Source organism: Sceloporus undulatus, chromosome 5 (genome assembly GCF_019175285.1).
Source record: "Sceloporus undulatus isolate JIND9_A2432 ecotype Alabama chromosome 5, SceUnd_v1.1, whole genome shotgun sequence".
NCBI classification, from domain to species: Eukaryota; Metazoa; Chordata; class Lepidosauria; order Squamata; family Phrynosomatidae; genus Sceloporus; species Sceloporus undulatus.
The window spans coordinates 68,078,566-68,106,065 of record NC_056526.1 but is presented as its reverse complement, the minus strand read 5'-3'; the positions used below and the strand labels follow the sequence as shown (position 1 = coordinate 68,106,065).

Genomic DNA, 27,500 nt, shown 5'->3' with positions numbered 1-27,500 from the left:
GCTGCAGCTCTTTGGACCAGCTGAAGTTTCCAAACACTCTTCAAAGTCAGCCCCACATAGAGCCTGTTATAGTAGTCCAAATGGGATGTAACTAAGGCATGTACCACCAAGACCAGATCCAGCATCTGAAGGAACGGGCGCAGCTGGCACACAAGTTTTAAATGTTCAAAAGCACTCCTGGTCACTGCAGAGACCTGGGCCTCCAGGTTCAAAGCTGAGTCCAAGAGTACTCCCAAACTGTGAACTTGTGTCTTCAGGGGGAGTGTGACCCAATCTAACATAGGCTGGATCCCTATTCCCTGATCTGCCTTCCGACTGAGCAGGAGCACCTCTGTCTTGTCTGGATTAAATTTCAACTTGTTTGACTTCATCCAGTCCATTACTGATGACAGACACTGGTTAGGACCAGAACAGCCTCTTTAGATTGAGGTGGAAAGGAGTAGTAGAGTTGAGTGTCATCTGCATATTGATGACACCACACCCCAAAACTCCAGACAACCTCTCCCAGCACTTTCATATATATGTTAAACAGCATAGGGGACAACACAGAACCCTGAGGAACACCACAGGCCAATGACCAGGGGGTTGAACAGGAGTCTCCCAGCATCACCTTCTGAGTTCACCCCTCCAGGAAGGAATGGAGCCACTGTAAAATAGTACCTCCAAGTCCCATCCCAGAGAGGCAGCCCAGAAGAATACCATGGCCAATGGTACTGAAAGCCACTGAGAGGTCCAGTAAAAACAACAGGGACACACTCCCCCTGTTCAGTTTGTTGCGTAGGTCATCCACCAAGCTGGCGAAGGCTGTCACAGTTCTATAGCCAGGCCTGAAATCAGATTGAAATGGATCTAGATAATCTGTTTCATCCAGAAACCCCTAGAGTTGGGAAGCCGCCACACGTTCCAGTACCTTGCCAAAATCTGGTAGGTTGAACACCGGTCGATAATTACCCAGTATAGAAGGATTCAGGGATGGCTTTTTAAACAAAGGTCTCACAACTGCCTCTTTTAGGCACATTGGGACTTTGCCTTGTTGTAGGCAGGCATTGACTACCTCCTTCACCCACTCAGCCAGTTGTCCTCTGGCCTGTTTAAATCAGGCAAGAAAGACAAGGATCTAAGACACATGTGGTGGCTTTCACCTATCGAAGGATCCTGCCCACATCATCAGGCTGTACAAGTTGAAAAGTATCCATTAATGTTGGACAGACAGGTGTGTAGGTGGATGCCCTAATAAAACTGCTTCAGGATGTTTTCCAGCTTTCTGGAAAAGGTTTTGAGGACACAAAGGAGGGGTGTGTGTGATTCTACTGACAGAAGCAGTTCTTTTCCAAGGAATGGCACCAGTTGGGTCTTGCCCTCCAAATTTCATATTGGCAAAAGGTTCAATGCTGGTTAATAGAATGCATTTCTTATGTTCTGGATCCTTAATTAAATAGGAAATGAAAGAATCTCATAATGCATTTGGGGGCATATCCAAAGTAGATATTTTGCTTATTGTCTCAGGGTATTTCTAGATCTACCTTTTTGCCTAGATTCTTCAGTAGTAGCCATGGCCATGAGCTGGAGTGCCTTTACTGAGTTCAGGCTTGTGTATCAGTTGCATTCATTCCTGAAATAGTTATTCAGTGGTTGGGATTTGGTTTCAGGACCCCCCGTGAATAACAAAATCCATGGATGCTCAAGTCCCATTATACACAAATGAATATAAATAGTGCCCCTTATATAAAATAACACTATCAAAGTTTGTTTTTGGTGTGTGTGTGTGTGTGTGTATTTCAAGCAGTAGGTGGTTAAACCTGTGGATAAAGAATCCGTGGATACAGAGGGCTGACTGTATCTAAGCTCTATTCAGGTGTTTATATATGTGAGCATTCAACACGTGGAATGAAGTAATGAATTTTTGTTTATTTATGTGAAGCATCCCTGTCTTTCAGTGTATCATTTTAAGCACTAGGATATTGCTACAGGTCTTTTAAATATTGCAAGTTTGTGTTTACATGCTTATAAACAAAAATTAATTATTTTCTTACAGAAATAGAAAGTAGCATTTTAAAAGCTATACCTTACATTAAAAGCTGTACCTTACATGCAATGTTTCATACAAGAGTTTAGTAAAAGTACTTAATATGTACTTAATGAGCAGTAAGACAGTGTCAATGCAAAGGCTCACATGCTTAAATTAATGTCATGCAATTTTGTAAGTTCCAGGTTGTTACCGACAGTTTGCCATGTACACTGAATTTTAATTATTTTAGAAATCATAGTTTGTTTGCATTTGATTTACCTCAATCCAATATCACACTGTCACATACACTGCAAGAATAGATTAAAATGAACACAAATAATGTTCTAGATTTAAGTGTTTCACTAACTGGCAGCTTAGTCCTACTTATTCAGTGGGCCACACCCAGAGATGAATGCTTAGAATCACGGCTTGACAAAAACAGTTTTAAAAAGAAAAGAAAAGAAAAAAGGGGCAAATCAGGTTTGAGACCTCTTGATGCAGTCTGCTATGACTCTTTGGGAATAAAAGAGAGATTCATAAGATAACTTTGAACCTTACCAAATATATTATAGGCTGCCGGAAATGCAATGATCAGTATCTAAAATCATCTTAAATCTCTGCATGCAGAGTTATACATTGTCCTGCAATATCCTGACCTTTCTGCTGAATGGCAATGTTGCACAACAGAGGGAAGACACTGGATGTGCAAGTGGATGCACAACCAAATGTGCATGTGCATCTATGTGCAATGTACTAGTACAAATCCATGTGCAAAGGCACCAAGAGCACAATTTCCTTTCCACAACCTTGGAGTGAATTGAGATATTTGACATCAGGTAAAAACATCCAACTGTCTCTGTAGGAATATTTTCACATGTGTAAAACAGCAATAGGACTGTGGCCAACATAACTGTTGTAATGATATGGATGTTCTCTGATACGTCTCTGTCCAATACTAGGGCCAATTTGTTGAGCCAGTAACCTGTTTCTCATATTCTGATAATCAAGTTATGGCTACCTTGAATATGCAAAAGGCTAACAGTACTACACTCAATGTAGGTATATTTTTATTTTGTACTCTTTTCCTATTTAATCAAAGTGAAGAATTACTTGAAACATTGATGAACTATACTTATTTTATTTATAAAAAAATACTCCCCCATATAGGTTTGGCAAACACATAAGAGATCTAAAGACAAAAGCTGCCCTGTTTACTTGAGAGCCAGTATGGTGTAGTGATTTGAGCACTGGACTAAGACTAGTCTTTGGAGAACAGGGTTCAAATCCCCTCTCAGCCACAGAAACACACTGGAAGGCCTTGCACAAGTCACACTTTCTGCCTCAAAGGAAGGCAAAGGCAATCCCCTTTTGATCAAATCCTGCCAAGAAAAACATGTGGTAGGTTTGCCTTAGGATGGCCATAAGTCAGAAATGACTTGAAGGCACAGAATAACATGAGGCTTCTTCTTAATTTCTATTTTTAGTATAGTTTATTTTAATAAGCATTTGAATAGAGTCAATAGATATTTGAGTTTTACTGTTTAAATCATGTACTTATAATCTTTTGGCATCCTACTCTGCCTTAAAATCTCGAGAAATTCATAAAGTGTATGAAATAAAACTTAGAAATGATAAATGATACTCGCTATATGATGCCTCCAGGATCTTAATCTCTGCAATGCACTGACCCTGTTCATACAATCATTCATACACCTTGCAAAAAAGTGATTTTCTTTTCTTTTTAAAAGGTTTTCTGCAATTGGAGAGGGGAGACTAATTGTCCCATTTGTAGATAGTTTTGGGTGTTTTCGGTCCATTTACAGGTAAACAATCACCTGGAAAGTGACCTGCAGTGACCAGGAGTGCATTTGCACATTAAAATTTGGGAGGAAAGGGAATCCAGGGGTTTGGGAGTGCTTCTGCAGGCTTGGAAGGATGCACAGAGCCTATTGGACTCAGTCCACCCCCTCACTTTACATGGAAATATCTCAACTTGATATGTAGTGAAAGTCTCCTTACTCCTGGTATGTAATACAATATAATACAAATGTCTACTTACATGATCAGAGTGGGCCCTACCATTAGGAAGGGAGAAATGAAATTACACAGGAAGCAGATTTTATGATAGCACCTAAGGATAACCAATCAGCAACTTTTTAGTTTTTTTAAACAATGAATGATTAATATTCAATAATTAATTCCCATCAATTTACCAGTTGAATACTATATTCTGTCTCAGGTCCCCAAATGTTTTAAGCTTGATTTGGAGGCAGTTCTTTTATCTGCATGGACTTAGAGAAGGCACAACAGCTATTTCCCATGAGTCTGAAATTGCAGCAGTAGTTATAGACATCCAAAGTAAAATTCCTCTCTAGAAATATTTTGCAGACAATAACAAGTATGGTAAAACTATTCAAAATGAGGGAAGAGTCCTTCCCCACCAACTGCCATGTTTCTTATCGGTCACAGTTCCTGCTGAAAAATTGTTGGCTCTGAAAGAACTCAGAGGGAAAGGGCAATCACACACACTGCTCTGTTTCATATAGAAATATGAACCCCGGAGAAGCCTTTGATCCCAAGGAATGTCAAATATTCCTAGCTTGCCATTAATAACCATTTTAGTGAAAGCAGGCTTAGCGGCATTTCACAGTGTTTTGTTTTGTTGTCATTGTTTTCTTTTTTCGATACCTGAGTGCATCTTATTTCACCAACAATACAGTTCAGCTGGGGATTTCATGTGTTATTTGTGTCACATAATAAACACAGGTCCTCTTCAAGACTTGCTCCATGCTTTTTCCAAATGGGCAAGAATTTTCAAAAGCTGCCTATAAAAATTTAAAGATAGCATTTGTGTGTGAATGAGTTATTAGGATGGTAAAAAATGAAACATCAAGGCTTACAGAGCAAAGCATCTATGCAAAACCATATTCCAGGGTCTAGCAATTCTCTGCCCCAGTGCTGCATTCCCATCTTGACAAACTCCTCTACAAGCAGCATTGTTAAACACATAATGTGATATAGAGCAAAGGGTCATTCTGCTGCTCAAACAATTTGTACTGAAAATTTGCCCACAACTGAGAATGCTGTTTTCCTTTCATATGATTAGAGAAGTGCCAACCGAGTCAAGTCATCACAGCAGGACAAATCTTAACAAAGGCAATCTAAGGGCAGTTTCACACATTATCCATGTTCCTAATACTTTCTATGCAGGACCAAATGTTTGAATTTTTCACAGGCCCATGGAGCTTTTCCATCTCCATGCTGTGGAGCTATGATGGGCAAAAACATCCATTTTACTAAATTGTGTTTAAATTCTGTTTCAACCCAAGAGTTTGGGGTAGACAAAAATAGGTTACAAAACTTCTGATTTCAGTGATTAAGCCTCATCTTCTCATTTGATACCCTATCACTGGCCACTGAAAGCCAATATGAATAAAGACAGACTTGTATTTTGCAAAGTCCCCTGAGTGTAAAAATCCAAGAATTTATGTGTGAATCACAACCACAATTTGCCTTCTAGTGATTGCTACTGCTTTTTCCACACTTCCTTGCTTTAGTTGAAGTTAAAAGGGATGTGGTAGCATGGATCTTTGGCATAGAAGAGCTTAAGTAAATTTAAGTGATGTTACATATATCACTACATCATTGGGAAAGTGCAATACCGCAGTGACAGAGCTATGTGTGGTCTATTCCAACTCTATCAGAATACATTGTTCTCAAAAGGTCCCATGTTCAGTATCTAGCATCTCCAGGGCTGGCAGGTTGCTTGCCTGAAATCCCGCACAGTTCCTGTCAGTCAGATTTCATAATATTGAGCCAGTGGCCACATCAGAAAGATCAGGAAAAAGGAAAAAGCTACTCTGAACAGAAAGTGGCATCAAAGTGATTTTCATCCAGCCATGTAGATGTGAATGGCATGGGTCTGGACAAACAAGTTTTAATACTTTTTTTTCCCAGCCTCTGATACCCATGGAAATTTACTAACATTATACACTTTTTGGATCAATTTAAAACAGATGATATATTTCCAAAAGTAATGTATCTGTTTAAGGCTACACACAGCCAAACTGAATTAATATTACTGGACACTTAAATGAAGTGTCTAGAATCATAGAATTGTAGAGTTGGAAGAGACCACAAGGGCCATCTAGTCCAACCCCCTGCCATGCAGGAAATCTCAATCAAAGCATCCCCGTCAGATGGCCATCCAGCCTCTGCTTAAAGACCTCCAAAGAAGGAGACTTCCACTATCGAACAGCCCTTACTGTCAGGAAGTTCTTCCTAATGTTGAGGTAGAATCTCTTTTCCTGTAGCTTGCATCCATTGGTCTGGGTCCTGTTCTCTGGAGCAGCAGAAAACAAGCTTGCTCCCTCCTCAATATGACATCCCTTCAAATATTTAAACAGGGCTATCATATCACCTCTAGTAACTATATACTCAGTATTTGCCTGGCAATGCAGCATACATCTATGCCATGTATTCCTGACAAAGAGAGAGAGAGAGAGAGAGATCAGGCTTCTTTTATATACTCAAAGGCCCGTTACAAATGAGCACCCTAGTATGCAACGAGCGCGCACTAGGGTTAGAAAGGGGCGTCCTTTCTGGACGCCCCTAACCCTAATACGCGCTTTGCACGTAGAAAATGGTGGCAGCTGTTCCACACGGCCGCCGCCATGACCATGTCACGACCGCGCCGCTTCCAAAAGAGGCGGCGCAGTTGTGACGTAGTGGGGCCGCGCGAGGGCGCATAGTACGCCCTTTCCATGGCCCTGGAAGGAGCTCCATTTCGGAGCTCCTTGCAGCTTTGCGTCGCTGGGCGCAGCCTTTAGATGGCTGCGCCCAGTGATGCAGAGGTGAAAGGGGCCAAGTGGCCCCTTTCTCCTCCTCTCTGCCGCCATTGGGTGTCCTTGGGGCTTGAAGCCCCAAGGACACCCCTTTCCAGGCCGTGGGGAAGCAGCCTTTTGCAGCTTCCTTACAGCCTGGAAAGTGGTGGATCGGGGCCTCGGAGGCTGCCGTTGTGGCAGCTGAGGCCTCGATACACTGGGGAAAGGAGTGCTTACAGGCCGCCCCAATGGGGCGGTCTGTAACATGCCAATATCACTTTTAAATTGGAGTTTTCTTGATATGCTTTAAAAAGATGTTTGTTTTTTGCATGTGATGAAACTGATCTTATATTGTCACGGCCACTGCTCTATATGCCACTGTCCTATGATAAAGGCATCATAGAAAAGTAGCACTGAGTGAACATAGTGAACCTCCTCTCTAGGACCCCCCTTGGTCTAAATCAGATGAGTCCTTCCCGGAAGAGATCTCTTACAGATCCCAGCCTATATTGGGATTAGGAGGGACCAACTACTCTCTTGTAGATTCCAGAACCATCATGAATGGATGCCACTTTGAGACCTCCTCTTTCTATGTTACAAGCCACCATCCACAATCACCACCTGAAGTAACAATGGATAAAGTACCAAAGACAATGTCCTTATAAGGCAGAGGAGATATTCATTGTATGATGCCTCCTTTTCTTACATTCTGTTTATGAGGGTAAGACTTTCAAGAATCAGGTACTGATATACCAGAATGGATGACACCACAAGGGAAGGCTAAGTTTGACAGAACACATACTTTGCTTCAAATGCCCTGACAGTAAAGAACTGGATGGCCCAATGTTCTAATGGAGTATGAAGTAATTCTCTAATTCCAATGGCCCATTGTGAGATCTAAGTTGATGCTGGAGTGATATTTATCATATTCATTTTCTTATGGACTTACAGTCCTCTCTCCATTCTCACAGTTTTGGAAACCGCATTCCTTGCTTAAGCACGAGGGACAAACGGAGGGGGAAATAATGGGGTGTGTGCGCTCCTGCAGCCATGCACCAATATTCAATCCAATGGGGCTTGAATATATGCAAAACTCTGTTTGTGTGTGTGTGGGGGGGAATCCTGTAGTCGACTGTTGTTACCTTGTGGATAGCTTTCAGCAATTATACCCAGGCCTTTGGTTCCAGTGCCAGTTTTCCTTCCTAACTGAATGTCCTACCTCATCTCCTGTAGAAATGCACTAACTGTAACATGCATCCTTTCAGAAATGGACCTTAAACTACAATTCAAATTCCAAGCTATGTAAATTGTAGGTGCTCACAGAATGTAGGCTTTGGGATGTTCTTATTAGGTCTGGTGTGAACAGGCATGAATCAGGAAGAACACTAGGTGTATTAAGCCATTTGGATACAAGCTATGGGAGGAAATTGGGCATGATCAGAGCACAGATGTTTCCCTTGCGAACCACAGGAAGTCCTAAGTTAATAAGTTTCTTCAAATGTTTTATATTTTTACACATCCTCTGTAATGATGAATTTTAGATACATGCTTAAAAATGAAAAGTATTAGTCTTACAAAATTGACTACTATGCCAGATTTTGCACGCTTTACATAATGTGCTATATATTATTTATTTCGGCTTCTTTTGTGACTAGACATTTGTTTTGGAAGATAAGCAGTTCTAAAAATGGTGTGTGAAACACAAATCCATTGTGCTTTGCTTATGTATCATGACCTCCAAACCAAAATGAAAAAGACAAGTTCAGAATGTTTCACTTTCAAACAGGTATATGTGTCATAGCCATAACATTAAGAAGAACTTGTACAGGTTGAGTCTCCCTTATCAGAAATGCTCCAAAATGCAAAACTTTTTTCATGGGTTACTGCGATAGTGGCCCCTTTGCTTTCTGATAGTCTAGGGGCCTCAAACAGATGGGCCAAAAGAGCCATCGTCTGATCGCATTGGGAGTGTGGCGTTTACACGACACACCCCCTGAATACAGCTGGAAGAGCTGGGCCAAAAAAGGAGCAGACAAAAACCCCCTCCTTTTTGGCAGCCCGGTTCAGGACTGTGGCAGTGGTCAGGATCAAGACTGGGCATGTGCTGTTGCTGTGGTCCCGGCATGAACGGCAGTAGCACAGTCGAAGCATGGGCCTTTTGGGCCATCTGTTTGAGGCCAAAGTGCACATACTTTCTTTCGTGCACAAACTTATTTAAAATATTGTATAAATGACCTTCATATATAAGGTATATATGAAACAAATTAATCTTGTGTTTAGACGTGAGTCCCACCTTGAACATATCTCATTATGCATATGCAAATACTCCAAAATCCAAAAGAAATCTGAAATGTTTTTGGTCTAAAGCATATCAGATAAAGGATAATCAGCTTATATATATCAAGTACATGAAAATTTAACTAAATACTGTAGAGCTGATGTCACTAATAAGAAATAAATTTTGGTGCTATATTTTAAAAACATAAATACATCATTTTCTACTGAGGTTTCGGGACAGGTTACTTTTTAGGAGCCAGAAAACCATTATGTGCTAATAATATGCAGAAGTGTTTATATTTAGATGTAGTAAAGTATATCTGGAAGAGTTTCAATTTCAGTTAAATTATTTCTTCAAATGAAAAGCAAGTGCTAACAAAATAAGATTAAAAAGCTCTTTTTATAACTAACCACAATCTATCAAAACTAGTGCTTCTAATAAATCTCTTAACATAGAAACAACAGCAAGAAGGCCGTTCTACCTAAAGAAAAAGCAAAGACTCCATTATGTTGTTTTTTGGTGGGGTATTTTTTTTGGTTGGGGTACATCTAATGGAGGAATTCCACACTGAAAAACATGACTTTAGCAATAGCAAGTACATTTCTATACCGCTTATCAGTGCTCTTAAACACTCCCTAAGCAGTTTGCAATGTGTAAGCCAACTGCTCCCAACAAGCTGGGTACTCATTTTAGCGACCTCAGAAGGATGCAAGGCTGAGTCGACCCAGAGCCCTTGGCTGGTACTAGACTCACAACCTTGTGGTTTGTGAGTGAGTTGCTGCAGTACAGGCATTTAGCCATCAGGGCTTTTGTTTTTAAAGACTGAGTATTATCAGAATATTCTGTAAGCATTTACTACTAAACTGACTGGCTGCAAAACACTAAAGCATTACCTCCCACCCTAGTATAAATGTTTGAGAGCTCAGTAAATCAACCTCCCTCACAATACTGCAGACAGGGAACCGAGTTACAACAGTGTTGTTATCTGCCAACACCTTAACTTCAATTTATGGCAATCCTATGAAAGAGATATGTTTAAGAGCCATGGATATCAACTGCCCTGCTCAGGTCTTGCAACCTCAGGGCCATGATTTCCTTGACTGAATCAATCCATCTGTAATGTGTGGTCTTTCTTTTTTTCCGGCTACCTTTCATTCTACTGAACAATATAGCCTTTCCCAATGAGCCACATCATTTCACAATAAGTCCAAAACATCAGAGCCTCAATTTAGTTATCTTCACTTCTAGTGAAATTTCAGACTCTATTTGCTCCAAATCCCATTCATCTGTCTCTTCAGCAGACCATGGTATCCAAGGAACTGTTCTTCAGGACCACATTTCAAATGAGTAGATCTTTTTCCCTGTCTTCATCTTTCACAAATATATATAGAAATCGGAAATACTATGCCATTGATGATTCTGACTTTGGTATTTAATGACATTAAGGACCTTACCTAGTTTCTTCATGGCTGTCTTTCCATATCTTCTTGAGAAGATTATGAGGTGATATGAGAAAGTTAAGAGGTGATATGATAGCTTTGTTTAAATATTTGAACGGATGTCATATTGAAGATGGAGCAAGCTTATTTTCTGTTGCTCTAGAGAATAGGGTCCAGAACAATGGATGCAAGTTACAGGAAAAGAGATTCCACTTAAACATTAGGAGGAACTTCTGGACAGAGCTGTTCAGCAGTGGAGTGGTGGAATCTGAGAGTGGTGGAATCTCCTTCTTGGAGGTCTTTAAACAGAGGCTGGATAAACTACAATTCCCAGGATTACTTAGCATTGACCATGGTCTCAAACTGGATCATTTCTGCGGTGTGTTTTGGACCTGAGTGTTCCATTACCTGTTCTATGACTTCTAGCTTTTCCTGATCAGTTCCTCTGCTTTATAAATGAAGCTTAAAGGAAATTACCTCTAACTGTAGAACTATATATATATATATATATATATATATTATTTGGGACTACTGAATCTTGCTAAATCTAGTAATTTGAAAACTGCTTCACACTCTATGCAGCACAAGACCATTCAGCCTGTAAGCATTAAACTCAAAGATTCTGGGATCCATCTAATCTATCAACATTTCAACTACACTGAGATGAGCATCTCCATACATGCAGAAGGATGGTCAGAGAGCTGTGAGAAAAGTGTGAGATCCTGCAAAATGTTCAAACCCTTCAGGATAGAGCAGGATAGAAAATCCAAATAAAATTTGTAGTTTTTCTAGTTTTTCAAAATGCCTCCCTGCAACTTCTAAATGAAAACCAGGTTAGCAATATGAATATAATATGCAAAACAGTCATTTGAGAGAAGTCCCTAAGCTGTAATACTTGAGCTATGAGAAACTCTGTTTATGTTTCCTTTCTGATCAATACCACAGACCAGGATGCAAAACAGCAGCATATTCTTTTGATGTTTAGTGCAAGAGCTACAGCATGAATTAAAAACTCACTTCCTTTGGGATTAAAAACAAAAAAGAATGTAGCAATTTATATTGATCTAGTCCCACAGTTCTAATCCATTAGAATTCACCTATGTTGTTGCAGATGTGCATTAGCACTGGCAACATCCATAGTTCCTTTACACTCAAAGATTCCTCCTGCAGGCTTGAGGTACATGACTATAATACTTCCTTAATCAAGAACATACATATTTCTTACAGCAATTAAATGTAGCAATTAAAAGTGTGTATGTATGTATGTGTGTCTTCCAGTCACCTGTTGACTTATGGTGACCTCATGAATTTCATAGGGTTTTCTTCAGCAAGGAATACTCAGAGATGGTTTTGCAACTTCCTTCCTCTGAAATACAGCCTACAGCACATTACATTCTTTGGTGTCTCCTATCCAAGTTCTAACCAAGGCTGACCCTGCCTAGCTTCCTTTATGGCATTTAGACCCTAATCATTAAATAAAAGGGCATACATGGGATATTTCCAGATTGTGATCATGATCTAATTCTTTGAATGCACAGGAGCTTCTAATGTTCTTAAATAGAGATAAAGTTTCTAACTATACACATTTTCCACTGCACACTTCTGCCTATTGAAATAAAAAGGAGAGAATCCTCTTCAAATGGAGCGCTATGCAACAGGGTCAGTAGACAGAAGAGAAACTGTAGAATTTTCAAAAAGGATATCTTAAATCAAGAACAGATTTTTATTAGGACAGTCCCATTCTTGGTCTAATATACCAGTTTATTTTTGAATCTAAACTATACTAGATACTATGTCATGATCCATCCAAATGGTGAACTGTAGTTTGAGTACTCTGTATGAACTTGAATTTGAAAAGAAGGGTACAATAATTGTCTTCTAGGGAGCACACAATCCATAGATTCCCACAGTAAACACTAGCCTAATAAGCCAGGGATGTTTGTATTAAGCCAGCTGCATGAAGGAAGAAAAGGGAGTGGGTAGGGGAGTGTGGGTGAGCATAGTGTTCGTTCCGGATCCAAAAAATGTTGGTTGGAAGCAGACTTATGTCTCAGATTTTGAAGTTTTACAAGCAACTTTCAAAGTTATGTTCTTTAATTCGAAATAATAAAATGTGAAGCTTCACAGTACCAAGTGCAAAGTTCTATATTTGAAGTGGTGGCATTGTTTAGGTTTAGCATTAAAGTTGGGGAAAAGGTTTAGTCTGTGTGGTGATGTACATCTGTTATGTAAACAAGAACTGCTAGAGTGAAATTTGCCTTCACTGACTGTTTGTACTGAAAGAATTGTATGACCATAAAGAAAACAGCGAGAGACAAGCAAAGAGACAGGCATGATACAGAAGAACAGAGGATGAAAAAGGCAACTAAAGAGTGCCTATCCCAAGAGATTCAATATACCACTTGACCTTTATTCTCTAGATCTGATTTGTTTGGAATGCAGCAGGTAATATTGAGGCTCAGTACTTATGAATAGGGATACCACTGGAAGTTCATAATTTCAATTTCCAGCTCAAAACCTCTTAGATAGCTAGCACTCTAAAATATTGTCACTGAAAAGAAAGTATTTTCCAGTTTGGTTTATAAAAAAATACCCTGCAGATTTCCAATACAGTTAATTTGGCAGTTGGACAAAGGTCATGAAATGTTCAATTTTCATATTAAAAGAGGTCATGTTTTGTAGAAACACTTGTTCTTTACTCTGGGGGATGAATCAGAAAAGGGCCTGTGAGCTGCTTTGAACATGGTAGAAAACAGAGGAAGAAGAAAGATAACCTGAAATTCTTTTAAGAGAAGCAGGAATGCTGCAAAAGCATCAGATGCCTTGTAGATTACTAGGGATTAAACAGAACAACCAAAGAGGGTTAATGGGATTGCAGAAAACCAAAATATCCTTGAAATAGCCCCTGGTATAGATATAAAATGTGCCCTGGCTAACAGAAGTGAGATTTGGAAATATAGTGAATAAGGAATATAGTCATTAGCACAGTGTATCAATCCGCCTTTATGAGAACATTTCAAAATGTTTCAAACACAGGCCTTCTAGGTGTTTTGGACTTTGGCTCCCAGAATCCCAGACCACTGGCTAAAATGGCTAAGGCTTCTGAGCTGTTAAGTCCAAAACACATGGAGGACCAGAGCTGAGGATCACTGCTGTAAACTACTATTTTCTATATAATAGAAGCAACTGAATATAGCCTAGAAATGATATCAGTATGGAAAGAAGACATGCACAAGGTCCTGTAATGCAGTTTGTTTGATGAAGAATAAGATACTCTCCTCTCTTGGCCTGTATTTTATACTACTAATAATTAATGTCAAAACACACTTTCTCACTATGTCTTACCTGGGATGAGAAATTGTAGTTGCAGTCATCCATGCAGGCCAGGATATCCTAATTTAATATCCTGGTTTGTATGAATTCCTCAAACAATAGTTTCCCAGTTCAGATGTCATAGGGAACTACGGTTTAAGAGAATGAGATGCATGAATGAAGACATGAGAGAAGAGAAATGGGAGTGCATGGGCATACAACTCGTTCCGGGTTTTGCCTTACTTCTGTTTTGGTTATGGCCTGCTTGTTGGCTCACTGACTAACAAGTGGGTTGGTTGATGCCCAGACCCATTTGTTTGCCAACCCATTAAGGTTGTAATTAATAAATAGATGTGGACTTTACCTTACAAATCTTTTTTTGTGTATGACTTTTGTAGGGCTTCATCCCTGAAAACACAAATCCGAAAAGTAGATTGCATTGGGATCTGTTTTCACTTTTTAAATCACTCAGCAAACCAATTCAAACCACTTCTGCTGAAAGATAAAGACATCTCCTCCCCCCTTCTCTATTTTACACTCGTAATACACATGAAATAAACTATTAGAAACTGAATGTAAATACTGTTTTAGTAATCCAGCTCACACCACACCCTTACTTCCAATTTCATTCTGTTCTGTGCCAGCATCTTTGGCTCCCAAGCATTCGAGTTCATCTTTCCCTATTTAGTTTAGCATTCCATACACTTGCAATGACTCTTCTGTCAGGTCCATGGCCCATCCCTCAACTTCTTATTACAATTTCTCCATTCCTTGTTGTTCAGCACTAATTACCAAAGGTTAATTCACACATGTATGTTCACTGCTTGTTTTTCCCCACACTTGATCAATGTGTGATCAAGTGTGGGGTTTCATTGAAAAGCACTACGCATGAGATGATATAAAGAAACATTAAGGTTCTCTCTGTTATGGCACATCTGTGAAATGATAGCTTATTTACACATGTGAGCTATCTTACAATACTGCAGTCATTAGGTGATGCACATGCATGTGGTATTGAGAAGTGGCAGCTGATTGTAAACCTGGTGCAAAAGATTTTATTGGAGAGGACATGAAAACTCCATTAGTGGCACTGTATCTATGATAACACTGTATCTATGATAACCTAGGCATACTCTGAATACATTTTGGTTATCGTGTGAAGCAGTGACAGTTTTTAAAACTTTATGAATTATAGGGTGAGTCTTTTCTACCCTGTGCTGATTTAAACAAATTGAGCATCACCTGCTTTTATTCTGCTGTTGGTGTGTGAATTTCAGACTGAAATGACTGTCTAAATCCAACTGTTAGTCCCAGCTAGGGGACACCCACTGAATGGAACAACTGACTTCAGATCTATACATTTCAGTATTTAGGATTTCCTGGTCAGATATACGTACAACCTTGACTATAATACTTAAAATTCAATCAATTACTATCTTAGGATGTGTGTGTGTGAGGGAGAGAGAAAATATGTACATGCGGCCCAGGGGTCCAAGAATTATTAATCTGCTTCTACAAACATATCCAATTGTTAAGAATTCAAAAGAAGATGGAATAAAGCATCCATGCATTTTACTTCTATATAGATCCCACAAAACCCCGAAGGATCTTGCAAACTTCCACAATCCATACTATTGGGATATGACACTTTTCAGCATAAGACAGCTGCAGGCACTGTATCTCTAGAGCGATCTTTTTGTTAAGAGGAAGTAGAAAGAATTGAAAAAGTGCAACAAATGGGGGGTTAGAATATTATATAAAAAAGGAACATCAACTGTTCGATCAAAGGCATGTAACATTTAAACAACTAAAGAGGAAATGATAAAGGGCTGGCAGTGGCTGCTGAGAGACAGCATATAAGGCTAGAAAGATCAGGGAGTTGATGAGCAGGGAAGCAAAATACAAGAGGCTAGATCTGAAAGTGAGGTGAAACAATATATAGTGAATACAGAGGAGAACAGGAAAGTGTGTGTTTTCGGGAGTTGTGGGGAACATAATGTTACTTGTGAAAAGTGTTTATTTCAGTACAGAAAATATATTAAACCTCTCCCCCCCCCCCCCCAATTATTTCTTCTTTCAGCACCTACTTGGACAGAAACTGCATAGATTCCATCTCCCATGAAAATGCACATAGCCCCATAATGTCACTATAGGTACTAAAGATTTAAATGCAACAAAAAGGGGGAATGCTACCTTTTTGCTCAAGTTGCTTGTCAGTTTGAAATGTTAGGTGGTGCTCCTAAAACCTTAAATGCTCATTCATATACAGCCTATTTGTAAATCTGATGTACAAAAGATCAGGCAAACCTCAGCATCTTAAGAAGTCCAATCTTGTATCCCAAGCTGAAGCCATTAAGAAAGCAGAAAAAACATTTTAGCACAATGAAAGAACACAGTAGGATGTATTTTGAATTATTTCCAGGGCTAGTTTAGGAATACAGAATTAAAGACTGCAACATAACATTTTCAACCAGCACTAATATATTACAATAATAAGATTAAATGGAGCTGGTGGTGGAGGTATTTTGCAGAAAATGCTGTAGCACTAGTATCATCACTGACTCAATTAAAAGATTCTCAATCATTCTCCTAATGTCTGGTTCAGCACTGCTTGATTTATTTTATAATATCCAGCATGCAAATCTCACCCAGTGAGCAAAAATCTTGCATCATAGAGGCTTCCTGTAACAGAAGAAGCCTCCAAAGTTAATTTCAGAAGTATCATGAGATAGGACTAAAAGCAGAAATACAAAAATGCAAAGACAGGGGGACAGGGAATGATATGAAGTGAAAAACACAAGAGAATGAAAGGGATTGAAACTGGAATGATAGGTAACCTACTGTAAGTAGTGTGAAAGCATAACAGTAGGGGACTGGAATAATCAGATATGGGAACAAACTGACAATGGACTGGTTTCAGACTGAAGCACCTCAAAAAGACCTTAAGAGCTGAATAATCACAGTTGCCTTTGGAAATGAAATTTAAAGAATAAAAAGTCTGAAAACATTAAAAAAAAGTTTGATGTTTATGCAGATCAAACTGCCAAGAGGAAGAGGAAAGATCCAGGCTGGGCAAAAGTTGGAAAGGTAAAGAGGATAGGGGTTGGGAAAGACAGCAAAATACAAAGAGCAGGGAAGGATAACTGAATATACGCTGAGTTAAAACTCGTCTTTCTTGCACAGTGTAGGAGGAAAGACTGACTGAGCTTGTGTATATTCATCTTTTCAGATTACGTTCCATCCTTATTCCTTTCTTCTCCAGTACATTTTTGCTAACTCCTGGTTTCACTGAAATGTAACCTCTGCCGCAAATATATATGCATAGACATCACAAGAGATTGTGAGAGCTGCAGACCCATCTTCAACTAATTCCAATATTTTAAAATGAAGCAGAGCATAAGAATGCTACATGCATGGACTTAACATACAGGGATGGCTGTAAGAAAACTCCTTCATAGAATAGCTTACAGCTCTTTTCTGAGTTACCTGTTTGAGAACAATTCAGAAAACGGAAAAATCGTTTCTCGCCAATGGTGCCTAGAAGACAAAAAACAAAACAAAAAAACAAGAAAAACCCTCTCAAAATAGAACCTTACACACACCTTAGTTGGATTTGCCCAAACTACGTAAATCCTAGCGCAGCAGGGCTGATTCACACATGCATACATTTCACTTGATCTTGCAAAATTTAATTAGTCAGAACTGGCTCTCTAAGGATTCGAGTGAAAGGCATTGTTTTCAGGTAATACAACACTACTTCTCTGCTGATTGCTTGGGCAGGAAACAGGCTGTTACAAGCATTATAGCACCTTGCTTACAACTAAACAAGTTCCTACGTGAACACATGGCAGCATTTCAAGACTGCATGTCAGAATCTGCTGCCTCCATCTGACACCTTGGCAATCATTTTTCACCTGATCTTTGGTATATGCTCTATGATAATCCATTGCTCTATGGCATACATTTCATTCTCAAGTGTATGTCAACCTTTTATGTTGAAGTGCTCAAGTGACTGATAAGCACGTTTGACCCAATCATTCTCTAATTCTTTAAAGCTGGCATGAAAGACACTAGTGCTGCTGCCAGTCAAAGTAAATTCTAGTCAGCCTGATTGGATAAACAAGCCTGGCCTGAATATAAAACAGTTTCCAATATTTCTACTTCCTTTCCAATTTGATGCAAAACTGCCCCCTCCCCATGCAAACAGGATGAGCTTATATAGGGGAAGGCATATCAAATGGTGAAGAGAAGCAATTCAGAAATGAAGAACAGTTAATGTTAGGAAATACAGTGGGCCCTCCCCATATGCGAGGGATCCATTCTGGAACCCACCCACCCCCTGCGTATGGGGAAAAACACGTATGCCCAACCCGTTTGTTTTAATGGGAGAGTGCTCCTGCATATGACACGACATGCACAACATTATCTCTCCCGCAGCTTAACCTTCCATGTAAGGTTAAAGCCGCGTATGGCACAAGCATGCTGTAATGGTCTTGAGAGTCTTCTCCACATGGGTTAGGAATCCCAAAGAGAGAGATCAAGGTTTAGTGCCATTATATGGAAGAAATCTATGTTGAAAGGTAACAAACAGGAAAACCATTTGGTTATGTATCAAATACAAATCCCCGTGCCCAACTATGTGAAAAAGAAAAGCCTATCTGCAATTGTGTCAGTCTCAATGAGAGAAGACCAGTTCAATCAATGGGACTCACATAAGTGCTGACTTACCAAATTCCCATTGATTCAGTGCTTCTATTTTAGTTGGGACTAATAATTGGATTTATATCGATGTCTTGATTCTTTTTCTTTTCTGTTTATCTCCCTATGCTGCAAAGGATATTCACAACTTTCCTCACCCTTGATAAGAAAGACTGGTTCAACAGATCAAAAGGCCCCACTGAAAAAACTGTCAGTCACTCACTCTGTCCAATACTGGACAGAAAAACCTTAACCCATAAAAGTGGGGTGGGGGTTGGCCTAAATTATTATTATATGTGCGAAACCTGTTCTGTGCAAACTGTTGTATTTTGCCAAAACATTTTTGTGAAATGTTTACAAAAAGCCTCAAATGTGAAAAAAAATGCAGAGAAACACTCAATCTCATCCAGTGGAGAGAGAAAAAATTCCAATTGTTTATTTTCACATGCAAGCAAAGATTTACATTTTTAGTTTCTCCAAGACATTATCACTTTATGGTGTTATTTTTTAGTTCAATTTTCTTTCAGTCAGGTACCTGGACATTGTTGGTATGTTATAGTTCAAAGAAGAGATGTGCAAGGTGAATGGACCCATATGATTTAATGAACCTACATGATTACTCTCTGTGGGCATTACGAAAGTAGAATAGGAATGTACCAGGGGAACAGATTATACACTGCTTTAGTAAAGTATGAATGAGGTCTAAGTTTGTGGGATCAGACAACAGAGAAATGGGAGAAAGGGAAACACAGTAGAGGATAGAGATTCAGAGAGTTCAGAGAAGTTGAAGTATCTGTTGCCTCAAGAACATCATCATTGTAAACCAGGGGTCGGCAACCTACGGCCCGCCGGCCAGATCCGGCCCGGTGAGGCCTTGGGACCGGCCCCAGCCCAGTCCTGCCGCCAATTGCCGCCCCACCGCAGCTTCCGCGCCGTTCCGGGCGCCATTTTGAGTTTGGCCCCCCAGTTGTCTGAGGGACAGCAACCCGGCCCCCGGCTCAAAAAGGTTGCCTACCCTACCCCTGTTTTAAACCATTTAACATAGTACTTTATCCATCATAAATATCATCCTCATAATCTTCAGGCTCTTCCATAATTTTGCAGATTTCTTTTCAATGCTTCCCTATCACACAGAAAGCAATATTAAATAAAAACATCTGATCTCACTATATACTTTATGGTACTCCTGATCTGTCCATTTTGATTTCCCAACATCATTTTGACACAGACTGAAGAAAAACATGTGAGAAATAAAAATTGTGTCTCTATGCAGGGACAGAGAACATTTCTCCTCACACCGAGTAAGCAACACACAAATGAAACTGAAGGGAAAGAATGATCACGTGGCAATTTTACCATATCAGCAAAATGTTAGCACTTTCCCAACTCACATATAGGAACTGCTTCACAAACCAGGTTCCTGTGACATCTGGCTTCTATGCAGCTTGAGAATTCAGCAACAAACATGATCTTCTGATAGTGGTATAATCATCAGGCTATAGTACAGTGACCTGAAGGTAAAATTCAGTTCAACTTGCTCCATTCCATAAAGAACAGATTTCCAAGATTCACCTACAGGGAATATTTACAGTACATTTGCCCGTGAAGTTCCATGACAGGAACTTCCAGAACCTTGCTATTTTACAGAAAGCAGGCATGAGGGGCTCCCATGTGGATCAAAGACAAGGCAGAGAGGGAAAAGACTTTCTCCTTTGCGTGGATGTCTCAAACATACAATTTTATCCTAAGACTGTGAGCTTTGCCATGCACAGCTAAAAGCAGTTTCAAGAGGGCAGTGATTTCACTGGAGAATATATGGAAAGGCAAATTATTAGATCTCCCTGTTACAGCTTGGGTTATTTACTTGTCAACTTTGTGCCCTGACCATGTCACTTTAAAAATACAGAATTCAACCTAACATTATATACAGAGAGTAAAATATGGCATACAATTTAATGCAGGCAATTAGAACCGTGGAAATTTGTGTCTGCTTCAGTGTCAAAGCAACTACAGATTTTATGTCTATTTGGGAAGAATGCCAGATGCTCTGGAATGTAAATAGATAAGCCAAACGTCTGCACACGTGTGCTCAGGAAGCACTTGCACTCAAAAAGTGTGTGTGGGGGAAAACAAGAGTGGACTTTGGACAGACCATCTGTGATATGTATCCTGGCTGGTATGGGTAGGATAATAATTACAATTACCTTGCTTGATATCTCTATTTCAATTGGACAAGAGTAATGTACACTTCACTTGTGAGTTATTTGGATTGGTTAGCTGACAAGATGAGTGGGCGTAAAGACAGCATAAAAAGAAGCCCAGATAGATTTCTTATCAGACTGCCTTATGGTGAGACTCCAACATACAAAGATGCTGTTCAATAAACAGTGACAACTGTTCCTGATAATCTGATAGACCAATAATCAGCCCAGACATGCTGCCCAAACATGCAGAGCAACTGGCAAGGCTAATGCTAAGATAGATATAAAATGGAGATATGTCCCATTATGCTTGTAATGGATGCAGGTGAACTTGTTTATTGTAATGGATCCTGTTAAGATTTAACAATGCTGGAGGAGATTGACCCATGAATGGCAAGAGATGAAAATGTATTCTGTCATGGATAATTGGCTAAGTTATATTATTGAGAGGATTATAAATATGATATAAAGGACAGGATTGTGTACATGCAAAAGCCTTTTGAAAATGTCTGTATAATACCTCATCTGACACTATGGGAAACTATGAAAGAACTTGAAGACAATGAGGATAATGTTTATGATGGAAAAAAGACTATGGCTCTAAACAGACAGGCCAAAAGAACCGTGCTGGCGCCATTTGTGCTGGGCCTGAGGTGACTGCATAGGCCCAATCCGAGACGCTGCCATGGTCCTGAACTGGAGTGCTGGAAGGGACGGATTCTATCTACTCCTTCTTGGCCTAGTTCTTCTTGTTTGGCACTAACACTTTGGTGTTAGTGCGGCTTCAGACCATGTTCAGGCCCTGCGTTGTGTCAATGGCATGCTCCCAAGGTGGCCTGAAGCTGTATCATTTTCCCCATTTGTTTAAAATTAAATATTAAATAGTCTAGAACGATGATGTTCTTACATGTCTTAATTATTACCAAGCCTGTTAAAGAATTGCAGAGACAGCAAGGTTCAAGCCTTAGGAAAGTCCTTATGAAAGTGTAACACTCTAATAGTCATATCCTTTAATGTAATGATATCATTGTTACCTTAAAGAAATAAAAGGATGACTGGGAATGGGAAGGGCAGCCATGAAAGAACTATATAAGATACTAAAATGCAAAGATATACAACTAAGTACTAAAGTGAGGATCATCCAAGTCATTATATTCCCCATCACCATGTATGGAAGTGATAGCTCGACAATGAAGGAAGCTGACACAAAGAAAGTAAACTTATTTGAGATGTGTGGTTCTCGAGAAGATTGCTGAGGACACTGTGGAAAGCCAAAAAGACAAACAAATAGGTCCTTGAAGAGAATAACCTGTACTCTGCTTGAAAGCCAAGATTATGAAACTGAGGCTGGCCTACTTTGACCACATCACGAGAAGGCATGACTCACTGGAAGAGACAATAATGCTTTGAAAGGTGGAGGGCAGTAGAAAGAGAAGACTGCATGCCAGATGGATAGACTCAATCAGGGAGGCCATGGGCCTGAATCTACAGGACCTCAGCAGAGCTGCGGAGGATAAAGGGTCTTGAAGATGTCTCATCCACAAGGTCACCATGAACCAGGACCGACTGAAGGGCAGTTAACAACAACCTGTCCCCTGTATCATTTATAATTTACAGCTTTTGCTCCTCCTCCTGATGTTTATGAATGGAAATTATTGGTATATCCTCCAATTGTTTATTCCAATAGTAAACTAATAAAACGCACCTAAGGCTCCACTGTTGTACATACCAGCTCTATATGGATGTGATGGCGAATCTTATAGCATGCAACGCCAATTCCCCTGGCACATGGCAGGGGAGGAGGAGGAAGAGGAGTGTGCCTGTTCCTCCTCCCTTATGATCTTTCCTGGCCTCCAGCTTCGGAGGCAGCTGAAGGCCAGGAAGGGCACTGGGAGAGGAGGAGGTGCACACCTGTTCTGCCTTCTGGCTTTCAGCGACTTCCAATTGCCTCTCCGGAGGCAGCTGGAGCCTGGGGACGATGCAGGGGGACCCTCCCATCCTCCAAGTGCCTCTCTGGAGATAGCTGGAGCCCAGGGATGGCACGGGGGAGGAGGAGGAAGAGGCACACACCTCTTTTTGTTCTTCCTCTGCCCCACGTCCTTCAGCTGTCTCTGGAGAGGCAGCTGAAGGCCCTGGGGGGCAGGGGAAGAAGTCCCACCCCTGGAAGGCAGAAGTTCCGCCCTGGGAAGGTGGAAGTCCCACCTCCAGAGGGAGAAGTCCTGCCCCCAGCACCAGGTAACACCTGGTGCTGCAAGACCTTTTAGTTTGGGCACTCGGCCCCTAAAAGGTTTGCCATCACCGGTATATGGTATGTGTGGAGCCTGCCATGCACTGTCTCCATAAATTACTCAGAAAGTATAGGAGAGGGAGAGGGTGAAGGTGTGAGACAGATCTGCTACACTATTACCAAACAATTCTAAATAGCAAATGTCATTCACTTCTGTGAAATTGCTGTTTTTAATACACATGATCTAACTCTTGTTTGCTCTTTAAAGTTTTATTGTCTTGGCATTTTAGACAGAAAGATAGCATTAGCATACTCAGGAGAACTGCTAAAAGTAAAAGGCCTCAAGCTACCCAATGCATGGTTGATAGCATACAGCACAATATATAAAAACTTTTGTCTGATGGCTCACTTTACTTCTTTGAGAGTACTGTTGCTCTCAAGAGCTTATATTCATGTTCTTTCTACTTCAAGTTTTACTACTTCTTTTGTATTATTTAACACATCTAAAGACACTTCCAAAAGACAAATCTTTCCATTCTATATAAAAAAAAAGAGTAATGGTTTTAAACTCACTAAAGCTCATTAATATCCATATTCACCAGTGTATGTACATAGGTCCCCCTCCCCCAAGATGAAGCAATGAACGGCAAATAAAGTAATTAAGTATATGATCTCAGAGATATAAATCTATCTGTAAGATAATGTATTTACTGGCCTTGCAAGAGAAATAAAATAAAAAATCAAATGCAGGAAAACTTCAAAAGTAAAAAAGGCAAATCAAAATGCACATCTTTGATAATATAAAAATGCATACTGCTCTACTTGCAATTACTGTTCCAGAACTACATGTATAATAAATATGGAAAATATGAATGAGAAAATTAAATAATAAAGGCAGACTGGGTACCACTTTTGAAATATAAAAATACTACCACTAACTAAAGATATAATTGTATTTTAAAAAGACTCATCCTACAGTGAACTTATATCTCTGTCTACTTAGATGTCCCATCTCTAATTATTATATAAATAACCTGGGAAATGATACCTCGAAGGTACGTGTTTTACTATTTACTAAACAAGAATCTGCCACGTTTGACACCCCCGATTAAGGCCAGGCATTTCTTAGGCTTCATACACATTTCTGAAATCCACAATACATCAATTTTTAATACTGCCACTCTCTGAGCTGCATTAAAAAGATGGTGGGGGAAAGATTTTAGAGTAATTAATGATATAGTTAGCTGCTAAATATTAATAGGAATCGTAGTCTTGCATAGAATATAACATATAAACCTTGCCAATACAGATGCACCAGTAATTAAAGTTGAATATGTAATTACACTGATTTATAAGACAGGCAAAAAGTTACACTTTACTAGCTTCTATGTAAACTCAGGATAACAGTTCAACTTTGCAATTTATGGTAATATAAATGGGCAGTATTTCGGTGACAGTCCATAAATGCGTTAAGGACTTGTAAGTACAGTTAAATTACATATAATTGTAACAAGACTGCGTTGCTACCCAGACTTATAGACTAAGCCTCAGTAAATATTTCAGATGTTTGATAGAAAGAGGAAAATTATTTCCTCTGAATATTAATACAATGATGATCAGAACTGCAGTAAAAAACAAAACAACCCAAAACATGTATTATGAAAAGCATGAGAACAATTTCTCTTGCAAATCGTATCAACAATTTATCTTGCAAACTGTATTGACAAGGCTTTGCAGTTCGGAAGATACTGGTAAACCAGTACAGTATGTTCTGTCTGACAAATATGGTCTAGCCAAACAAAAGAAATTGCATAAACATATAACCTATAACCAGACTCCAGCCCAATGTCCCAATCCACAGTTCTATCAGAGAAGCACTTTCTTATTTTATTTACTGTGAGAAATGCTGTCTTTTGGTGTGTACAAGGACATTTCTTGGTGCATCCTCTTACATAGATATTGTCCATACTGTTCACATGAGCTAAAGGAACTTTCCCATAGAATGCATGGCTAGTTTCTGAATGTTCTTACCTCCATTTGGAAGCAGGTAAAGTAACATAGAGTTCCAGAAAAATATATTTTCCCCAATAAAAGGATTCTGACCACACTTACATGTGAGGCTGAGGAGAACAGCCTGGACTGCTATTTCCATTGCTGTCAATGTGATCCAGTGAACCATTGAGGTCTTCGTGGACTGCCTGTAGTAAGCCACTGGATGCATTGTTTATCAATCCGGGATTACTAAGCAAAGGTAAACTACTCTCTGCCAGTGCAGCCTAGCAAAACAAAGATGATGCAGAATTGTTAGTCATTTGATCTTTGGAAGCAGCTTAATATGTCTTGATGTATATACATGTAAACAGGCCCAAATGATGACTAGAAACATCTTTGGGCCATTTGTTCAATATCTGACATGGTAGACTTGCCCACATATTCTTGCATCACTGCATGGAGGTATTAAATATGCTCTGACACTGACATGCACAATGTTTTCTGCTTTAAAACTACTTCTAACTCTAAAGTGCACTTAAACCCTCAACCTTGTGTCCTAACATGCAGTATGCTGTTCTTTTGTACTGCAAAGCAGCAGCTAGGATTATGAAAAATGACCAGAACTTAACTCAAAATAAAGGAGTCCTGACATTTGCCTTTTCTGCATAAAAATTATATCTTATAATTAAACTTTAAAGTTTTTGCCATGAGCACCATGTTCCCCAACACTATGATGTGAAATCATTCATGACAGCTTGGATAAATATTAATGCATATCCACATGCATTTGCAAAAGCTTCTATCAATCTAGCATTTGCAGCAAAATCGAGTGTTCCAGATTTTGCCACAGGGTGTCCTTCTTGCTTCTTCACATCAAAAGTAATAAGAATTAGAACTAGTACTTCTTGCCGTGCTAGGTAATACAACTTATTTGGAAAATTAACCCACTTATTACCATTACCCATCATAACCACACATACACGGAGAGCTCCATTTCATAACAGGGAACAACACAGCCAGAATGAACAGGACATGTAAAAGAAATAAACATAGTTTTACCTGTAAGCTTGCATTAAGTGCTGCTCCATAGCCTAAGCTGGTGGGTATGTTTTTCACTAACGTTGGGCTTCTGAAAATAAATAATTTTTCTAAGTTAATTTTCTTTTCTTTTTTTAAAAAAGGCTGCAGGGTGGCACAGCATCTTCATGCAAAAATCCTCACCTCAGATACAGAAAACAAAGCAGATCTAGAAAATGTATTGGCGGGATTTCAATTTACTAACCTAAGTAATGTCCGCGTCAAAGGATCACAATACAGACAATAATTTGATCTCTGCGACGCTCCCCATTAAGAGGGAAAATAACAGTGAACAATGAATATTTTACTTGTACTGAGATTTTCTGACTTTCTGCACTAAAAAGCTGAATTTTCATTGAGTTAGGTACAAAGTTTATAACCACAACTAACAAGGAGCATCAACATAGGGGCCTAAAATGGAATCTTGTAGCACCCTTGAGCCTAAATGAAAAAGGTCTGTAGTATAAGCTTACACAGACTCAGTCTACTTCATCAGATGCATTAAGCTTCTGCTATAAACATTTGTCTTTCAGTTAGTCTCAAAGATGCTATATATCCCTTTGTCTACTGATATAGACTAACATAGCTGTGTTAGTGAATAAGACTGTGTGTGAGTGTGTGTATGTGCCTTCAAGTTGCCTGTCAACTTATGGTGACTCCATGAATTTCATAGGGTTTTCTTTGGCAAGGAATACTCAGAGATGGGTTTACTATTTCCCTCCTGTGAAATACAGTCCACAGACTACAGAAGCCTAAGTTATAGGGTCAGATCATTTTAAATTCCAAAGAGAAAGGGTTTTTTTTTGCCTTTCCTTTTCTATAATTTTGCAACTAGACTGCTAGTTTAAACTTATGAAATGTTACAACAGTAGGCTGTGAAAGACATGATGGGTTGTTGTTCTGAAAGGGGAAAAAAGAATTACAATGCACATAGAGAATGCACATAGGAAAAAGAAACCTACCATGCTGAAAACCAAATTTTCAGCTTCCCAAAAAGTAATTAATATAAGCTTTAATGATGAAGCAATGAAATTCCAACTTTATGATTCTATGAACTGGCTTTAATGATGAAGCAATTCATAAGAGGAGATGCATTTCCTGAATATAAATATAAATGCTATATATCCTGTTATCAACACTTGCTGTCTATTCTGCAGTCAATATCCTACCTATCTTGCTATCTGCCCTGCAATCTACAAATATCTGCAATGCCATTTAAATATTGTATTGCCATTAAAGGAAGACAAATAATTGTAAGAGTCAGTTCTATTGAATATTATGCCCCCATGAAAGGAAAGCAGGAAAAACTGTTTGCATTTGCTGGTATTTTCATGATTATATATTAACATAAAATTGAACACAGTTCATTCAATTGGAAGCATTTTTCCAGAAGCTCTTTCTATTAATATTGCCCTCATTGGGAAAGATTATTTTTCAGGTTATAA

General features: G+C 39.3%; 1 protein-coding gene across 1 annotated transcript in view; it reads right to left on the bottom strand.

Annotated features, from left to right (window-relative positions):
• FOXP2 (forkhead box P2) overlaps positions 1–27,500 on the bottom strand; it is a 451,559-nt gene that overhangs the window by 8,426 nt on the left and 415,633 nt on the right. Inside the window, 2 exon segments of the mRNA XM_042467206.1 lie at positions 25,099–25,262; positions 26,038–26,107. Coding sequence (XP_042323140.1) covers positions 25,099–25,262; positions 26,038–26,107 — 234 coding nt within the window.